We start from the raw sequence: 7,328 nt of genomic DNA, 5'->3' as shown, positions 1-7,328 counted from the left end.
TGTAAATTTTGTAAATCTTTTAATGTAGGGATAGGCTTAATCTCATCCGTCAATTTAACTTGATTTAGACAGTTGGTTTTAGGGGAGCTCAACTCTATTTCCCTCTCACTTGTAAATCATTCATCATCCATTGTTTCATTATTTTTTGTATTCTTTGAGAAAGTGGATACAATTGAAAGCATTTACTCAAACACCTCTCGTGCATTGTTTCCTATGGATATTTTGTTCTTTTAAGTCTTCTTTTGATTTGTGTTACTTCCACTATATAAGTTGGCGCATTGGAGGAATTTTAGGTGAACCCTCAATTGTTTGGTGTTAGGCTGACTTAGGTGTGTTTGAACGAAAAGATCGCCTAAGGCTGAATAGATTGCGAGACTAAAGTTCTATCCCCGTGACATTAGTAGCTTTGATTTTTCGCATTATTTTGAGTTACAAAGAATAAATAAATGAATAAATTGCTCATTTTTACAAACCATCCCAAAATTCAGGAGGAAAATCCAGACATGAAAGAGGTCAAACAAACCTCTAAATGCCGGAAACAATCACATTTTCTTGTTTTCCTAGTGGATGCATCATACTTGTTTTTATATACAAAACAAAACAGAACAGTCTGTATACAAAAAGAATTATCTGTTGTATAATGTTACCCACTAGAAGATCAAAATATACCATTATAAAGTAATGCATGTTGTATAATGTTACCCACTAGAAGATCAAAATATACCATTATAAAGTAATGCATGATCAGTTTTTCAATCCATCATGTGCCGAGGTCACTATTGCTTTCTTGAGTTGATTCTACATCAATGGCTTGATTACAACCAAAAGTACAGCATTACCTGTCCACATACATAAATCAGTTGCATTGCCAAGCTTTGAAGAAATGATATATATATGCATATGTATGCAAGTATGTATATAATGAAACCCAAAATGCAGAAAAAACTTGGGAAGTCTTTGCCTTTTCCTGTTGCCATTAATTTCTGCAAGCCGAACAAAGGAATATCTGCTATGGGTTTTTAGTTCTTAATTTCATTGATTAACCAAATCAATATGATATCGGTCTTACCGTTATCAAGCTCGAGTTAAAATTCTCAGAACCACTTTTTCCCTTCAATATTTCATTACCAAGTGTCTAATTGATGGTGTCTTATTGTCCATTAGGATGTGCATTGATGTTCTAATACTTGTTTAGCTTGCATTTTTCTTTTCTACATTAGAGTCCGTGTGCATATTCATTAATTATTCATCCAGCTTGCATGTGGGGGCGTTTGAAACTTAAATACAATTTGCAACAAGAAACTGAAAGGAATAGGAAAGGCATACCTCTAGGAGAGGAAGTAGATGCACCTCATCTGAAGGAGATGATTTCTTTGGTCTCCAACTTCTCATCTCAGACTGTATTGAATTAAGTTGTTCTCTTAGCTGCTTCAACAAATTCAGTTCATCTTCCCTCCCTTCACTAATTTCACGTTTTGTATTATTTCTTCTACCCTCAAGCTGCTCAACTCTCTGAGCCAGCAGTTGCAGTTCTGATTGATAGTTAGTAATTCCTGTGGATAGGGGAAGAAGAGATGATTTGCAGTCATCATTTGTCTCATCGCTCGGGTTACATGATCTTTTCTCATGCTTTGTGCCTTGCAAGTTAGTCATCTTTATCCATTCGGTATCATATTCAACAGGCGACTCATAGTCGGGATCGGGATCAGGATTCATTTCGTCTATCAGTTTATATCCTTTTTTCCCAGGCTTTAGACTTTGAAAGTCGTCCTTGCTGAACCAGTCACTATCATCATCTACAGGTGATCCAATCAGGAACAAATCTGGCTTCTTAAGCCTATTATCTTCTTCCACATATGACTTCCCTTTGTTCTTTTCCCCATTAAAACAACTTTTGTTTCTTTCACTGCTTTCTGGAGCTTCAAATTTGCACTGGACCTCAAATACATCATGAACAGTGTTAGAAGAATTGGCAGAATTTGGAGTGGCTTTCTCTGATGAACCTTCACAAGTTTTTATTCGATATTTAGGGGGAAGTTTTGCTCTTGGACTGGTACTTTGGGACACCGCTTTAACCTTTATTTTCGGTAACTTGTTTTTACCAACTTCTTTACAATCCGAAATCTCTTTCACCTTTTCATCTAGTGTTCGGATCTGTTCCCAGAAAGAATTGAAGTCAACCGAGCGTGGCGAACTCCTCCTTGAATCCAAACCATGATCTCGAACTAGTAACTCCGTATTCCCCGCACCTGTGCTTGAACTTGTTTCTGCCGCTGGAACCGCATGCTTTTTTCCATCACTGGAACTCTTCATTTTACAGAAATCTGTGGGAAAAAGCGAAGGCAGAGAGCTGAGTCTTCTCATGGTAGATTTAGCGCCCTTTTCTCCATTTCTTTCTGCAAATGGATTCTCTGGAAACTTTTTGTCAAAATCATCCAATTCATCACACCCCAAGCTCATAAGTTTGTATTTGTAGGCCTCAATTTGGAACTCGAGAGCAGAAATTTCCATTTCTTTCTGATACATGAGCTCTTCAAAAATCGCAAGAGATTCCTCTGCATGGCTTATCTTTTCTTCTGCTAATCTCTTGTATTGGCTTGCTTCCATCTTCATGGCGGCCTTCTCACCTTGCAACCGCAGGATCATTGACAAAGCTTCATTGGTAGCGGTGGCGGCAGCTTCTCTTTCCACATCAAGCTCCGCATAGAGCTTCTGCAGAAGTTGCTGTTGAGAGCGAAGTGTTTCTTTTAGAACTGTAATATCCGTTTCATGAACTGGCGAAGTTGCTGTACTAGCAGCCATCAACTTCCTAAGATGTCAAGCAAGCAGATCCGGCTTCTGTTTTCTCACACAAAAAACTCTCAGTTCTCCTTTACATATTGGCATCCGAAATGACAAATTGCGATAGAAGATCAGGCTATAAAAAGAGAATGCATGGCTAAAAAAGCTATATTATTATAAACAAGCACGCGGCGAAGAAGCAAATAATCATACACAAAGAAGACATAATTAAAAGAGAAACCAAATTCGAACAAACTCTGAAAGGAACAAGGGTACCTGATAGTTTTGCAGAAAGGAACAAGTTTGATCTTTAGAGCACGCCCTCCCCCCCCTAATTCACGGATAAAACAGTCAATTCTAATTCTCAGGATAGCTGCTCTCAATCACAACAACACAAATCAATAGAGAAAAAAGAAGAGAAAAGGAACACGCAGAAGCTCTCGAAATGAGAGACCTGGGAATGGTTGGCTTGGCGCTTTGCTTTGCATTCAAGAACAAAGCAAAGCCAAGTTCAACCGTGTCAGGTTTAATGTAAAAAAGAAATGGGTTTTACAAAGGCAATCATTATAAAGAAGAGGCGAGGAAATTTATTGTAAAATCTGAAAAATGATTGGCATTTGAGGCTAGAATTATCATATAAAACAATTAATTAATTAATTTAATTACCCTTCCATTTTTAAAAAGCCGTTAAAACTTAAAAACCACAACGGCTATTAACGGATCCACCTGTCTTGTCGGCCTACCAGTTCATTTCATAACTCCCCCAACACCTTTTATCTCTATTGTTATTTAATGTTAATACATACACCAACGTTTAGACAAATTAGATTATCCTTAATTTAACTTTGGCCACCAAATTAAGCTAATGTTCTCTCACCCAAAAAAAGCTTTTTACCTAACAATATATGTAAGTTTTAAAGTTTAAACAGACTATTCTTAAATGTTTAACAAAATGAAGACTATTCTTGGAACTTGCATTTTAAGCATCCCTTTGATCAAATAAGGTACAAATGCACCTTTCTGGGATCTGCTTCCAATCAACGAGGGAAAAAAAATACTTAGATCAGAAATGGAGGATTTATGTCTCTCGACATGTGCGATTTGAAAAGGGGTTTTTCCCTATGCCAAGTCCACACTACCAACTTCCACTATTCCTTCATAAAGTCCCCCCTTGGTTACCATTCTTCCAGTTCTAGTTCCCGTGTCTGGTCCTACCTCAGTGGTGCAAGTGGCTTCCAATACTGATGATATAGTATCTTCACAATCTGATGTTGGTTCTAGTCATACTAAAAGTTTGAGGCCTGTTGATGTGGTTTCCTCTACTTGTAACAGTGATTCTTTACCTAGTACACCATAGGTCTTCGATTCCTTCTTGCCCCCTAAGCCTATGCTTGGTAATACCCATCCAATGGTCACAATGAGTAAGGTTGGGATTTTCAAACCGAAAGCATATGTGGCTACCGTCAAATATTCATGAAGCTATGGGCATTCCAACATGGCAAGAGGCAATTCATGATGAGCTTAGTGCTCTAATTTGTAATAAAACATGGGAAGTGGTGCCAGTTTCCCCGGACAGATCACTAGTAGGTTGTAAATGGCTATTCAAGATTAAGAAAAATGTGGACAGTACTATTGGATGCAACAAGGTTTGACTGGTCGCGCAAGGATATTCTTAGGCACCAAGTCCAGCTATGAAGGCTAATACTGTTTGAATCATCCTGGCATTAGCAGCTTCTTGGTAATGGAAGCTTCGCCAAGTGGATGTAACAATTTCTTTCTAAACAGCGATCTAGCTAAGGAGATTTATATGAAACAGCCACCCGAGTTTGAGGTTTATGGTCGTGATGGTTCTCCATTGGCATGCAAGCTGACCAAAGCTCTCTATGGGCTCAAACAAGCCCCCAAGAGCCTGGTTTGAGAAGCTCTATGGCTATCAAACTCAAGATTTGCAATTTCAAACTTTGAAGGTGAATCCGTCATTATTTTTTAAGAAGACCTCTACTAGAAATTTGTTTATACTCATTTACGTAGATGATATAATAGTAACAAGTGATTCGTGTTCTGAGCTTGAAGACATTATTCAACATTTGGATTAGAAATTTGCTTTGAATAATCTCAGGGGACTAAGTTTTTTCTTAGACTTGAGGTTGTACGTCATGATGGGTGTTTTTGTTAGAACATTGGTAGCAGCAAAAGAAGAGAACAGAGAGCACAGAACAATGAAGCAAGATGCAAGAAGTATTTTGACTTGCTCACAAATGTGCAGCAAGGGAGCTTATGGCTGATAGCTCATTCAGGTCATTCATTCAACTAGAAAAACAATACATTTATAGTCAAATACATCACCAAATACTATCTACTACCACTAAGTAGCCTAGTAACTTGATAAACATTGCTTGTACACATAAACAAGCCACCTAAACTAGTCATTCAACACCTAATGCATCAAGTTGTCATCAACTTGTTCATTTTCAACTAGTTTAATTAAAATGAAACTAAACAGAAAACATTGATGTTACAGCAAGCATACATGCTGCAACATGTCATCAAGCTGCATGCACTTTAACCAAAAAATGTAACAGCAGTATGGTTGGCCAATTTTCAACAGTTTTCATGTGTTCCAACAGAAATATGTGCGGGACTTGCTTGATCAAGCACATATTGCAAATGCTAAGCTAGTCCTGACTCCCATGCTTAGTTTTCCCATGCTCACATTGCTGATAGGGCCTCCTCTCTCTGATGGCACGTTGTATAGATGAGTCGTTGGCGGCCTGCAATACCTCTACTTAACTCGGCCTGATATAGCGTCCGTAGTCAAAAAAGTTATTCAGTTCATGCACTCACCACATGATGTGCACTGGACTATTGTCAAACGAATATTACATTACATTAGAGGTACTCTTGACTATGGGCTAGTGTTTCGACCTTCTAGCATGAGTTTGATGGGTTTTTCTGATGCGGACTGGGCGAGTTCACTGGGAGACCACAAGTCCACTTTAGGTTTCTGCATTTACCTTGGTGATAATCTTGTTGGGTGGTCTTTAAAGAAGTAAATTGTTGTCTCATGTTCCACCTCTAAGGCAAAATATCGGAGCCTTGCTATTGTTGTTGCTGAGTTAACCTGGTTTAAACTGTCACTTGGTGAGATAGGTATCAATATTTCTAGTACACCAACATATGGTGTGACAATTCTAGTGCTTTGTCACTAGCTACGAATCCTATCTTGACATAATAGTTCTATTAGCTTTTAAATTCTAGTCCTATCTTACACATATTGAAACTTTGGATTTAATGGCTATTGAACTCAATCCACACCTAATAAATCTTCACGTTGGCTTGAGCTTCTACCAAGCCAAACATTATAGTAGATTTCTTGAAATTGGACTGCCTCTTCCAAACGCGTCATTAGGTCTTCACCAATCTTGAATACCAACCAAGTCCAAGCAATGCTTGAACTTGTATTCAAGAATCACCTTTGTTAACATAATTGCAGGATTCTCCTTAATAGTAACCTTAGAGACTATAATGTCACCTTGCGTAACATATTCTTGAAAAAAATGATGTTTGGCATCAATTTGTTTGGCCCATTCATGAAACATCTACTTTTTCTTGTTAGATGGATCACACTTTGACTATCATGAAACAAAATAGTAAGCTCCAATTGTAAACCGAAATTGCTCAAAAAACCTTTCACCCACAATGCTTATGTTATTTCTATATATTATGCATCGAATTGTAGATAATGCTACGATAGATTATAATACCATTTTCCAACTAATGGATCCTTTAGAAAAAGTGAATACATAACAAGTCAGAAATCTTCTTCTATACAAATCTCCAACATGTCAACAAAGCTACTGTAGAATAATCACTTTGATTATACACCAAAAACAAGACTACAGTATCTCTCAAGTATTTGAGAAACCATTTCACAACCTACCAATCTCCCTTGCTAAGGCAACTCATATATTTTCTAACTGCATTGATCGCATGTGAAATGTTGGGACGAGTGCAAAACATTGCATACATTATGCTCCCAATTGCACTCGAGTATAGTACATGAGATATCTATTGCACTTCTTCATCAAATTATGGAGACAATTCTCCAGAGAGTTTGAAATGTGCTACTAGCAAAGTACTCATAAGTTTAGTCTTATCTATACCAAAGTGTTCAAGAACTTTTTCAGTGCAGTTTTTCTTTTTGTGATAAATAGAGCATGGCTGCCTTACTATCTCTATGAATATCCATGTCTAAAATTTTCTTGGTAGCACTCAAATCTTTCATATCAAACTCACCAGTTAATTGAGATTTTAACTTATTGATTTCCAATATGTTCTTGGCAACAATCAACATGTCATCAACATATAAAAGCTAATAAATGTATGAACCATATTAGAGCTTTATATGGTAAACACAAGTATCATAGTCACATCCAACAAACCACTTGTACCATTGCATAGGTGATTATTTCAATACATATAAAGACTTCTTAAATAGGGAGACATAGTCTTCCCTGCTAGGCACTATGAAACCCTGTAGTTGATAC

At 37.4% G+C, this 7,328-nt stretch overlaps 1 protein-coding gene across 3 annotated transcripts; it reads right to left on the bottom strand.

Annotated features, from left to right (window-relative positions):
* Positions 1 to 397: 397 nt before the first annotated feature.
* LOC105791022 (uncharacterized) lies at positions 398 to 3,361 on the bottom strand. 3 transcript variants are annotated; one of them, XM_052634509.1, is made up of 3 exons: positions 3,058 to 3,361; positions 1,327 to 2,917; positions 398 to 839 (listed from the first exon to the last, which is right to left on the bottom strand). In XM_052634509.1, exons 2-3 carry the CDS (start codon positions 2,800 to 2,802, stop codon positions 816 to 818), a joined length of 1,500 nt encoding a protein of 499 aa, XP_052490469.1. In that variant the 5' UTR covers positions 2,803 to 2,917; positions 3,058 to 3,361; the 3' UTR covers positions 398 to 815. The 3 variants fall into 3 exon arrangements, with proteins under 3 accessions (XP_052490469.1, XP_012474330.1, XP_052490468.1); XM_012618876.2 differs by having other exon boundaries at positions 1,327 to 2,838; XM_052634508.1 differs by having other exon boundaries at positions 1,327 to 3,361.
* Between the last annotated feature and the right edge of the window lie 3,967 nt (positions 3,362 to 7,328).

The sequence above is a fragment of the Gossypium raimondii genome, chromosome 8 (genome assembly GCF_025698545.1).
Source record: "Gossypium raimondii isolate GPD5lz chromosome 8, ASM2569854v1, whole genome shotgun sequence".
In the NCBI taxonomy this organism is placed as follows: Eukaryota; Viridiplantae; Streptophyta; class Magnoliopsida; order Malvales; family Malvaceae; genus Gossypium; species Gossypium raimondii.
This window is presented reverse-complemented; position numbering and strand designations above follow the sequence as displayed.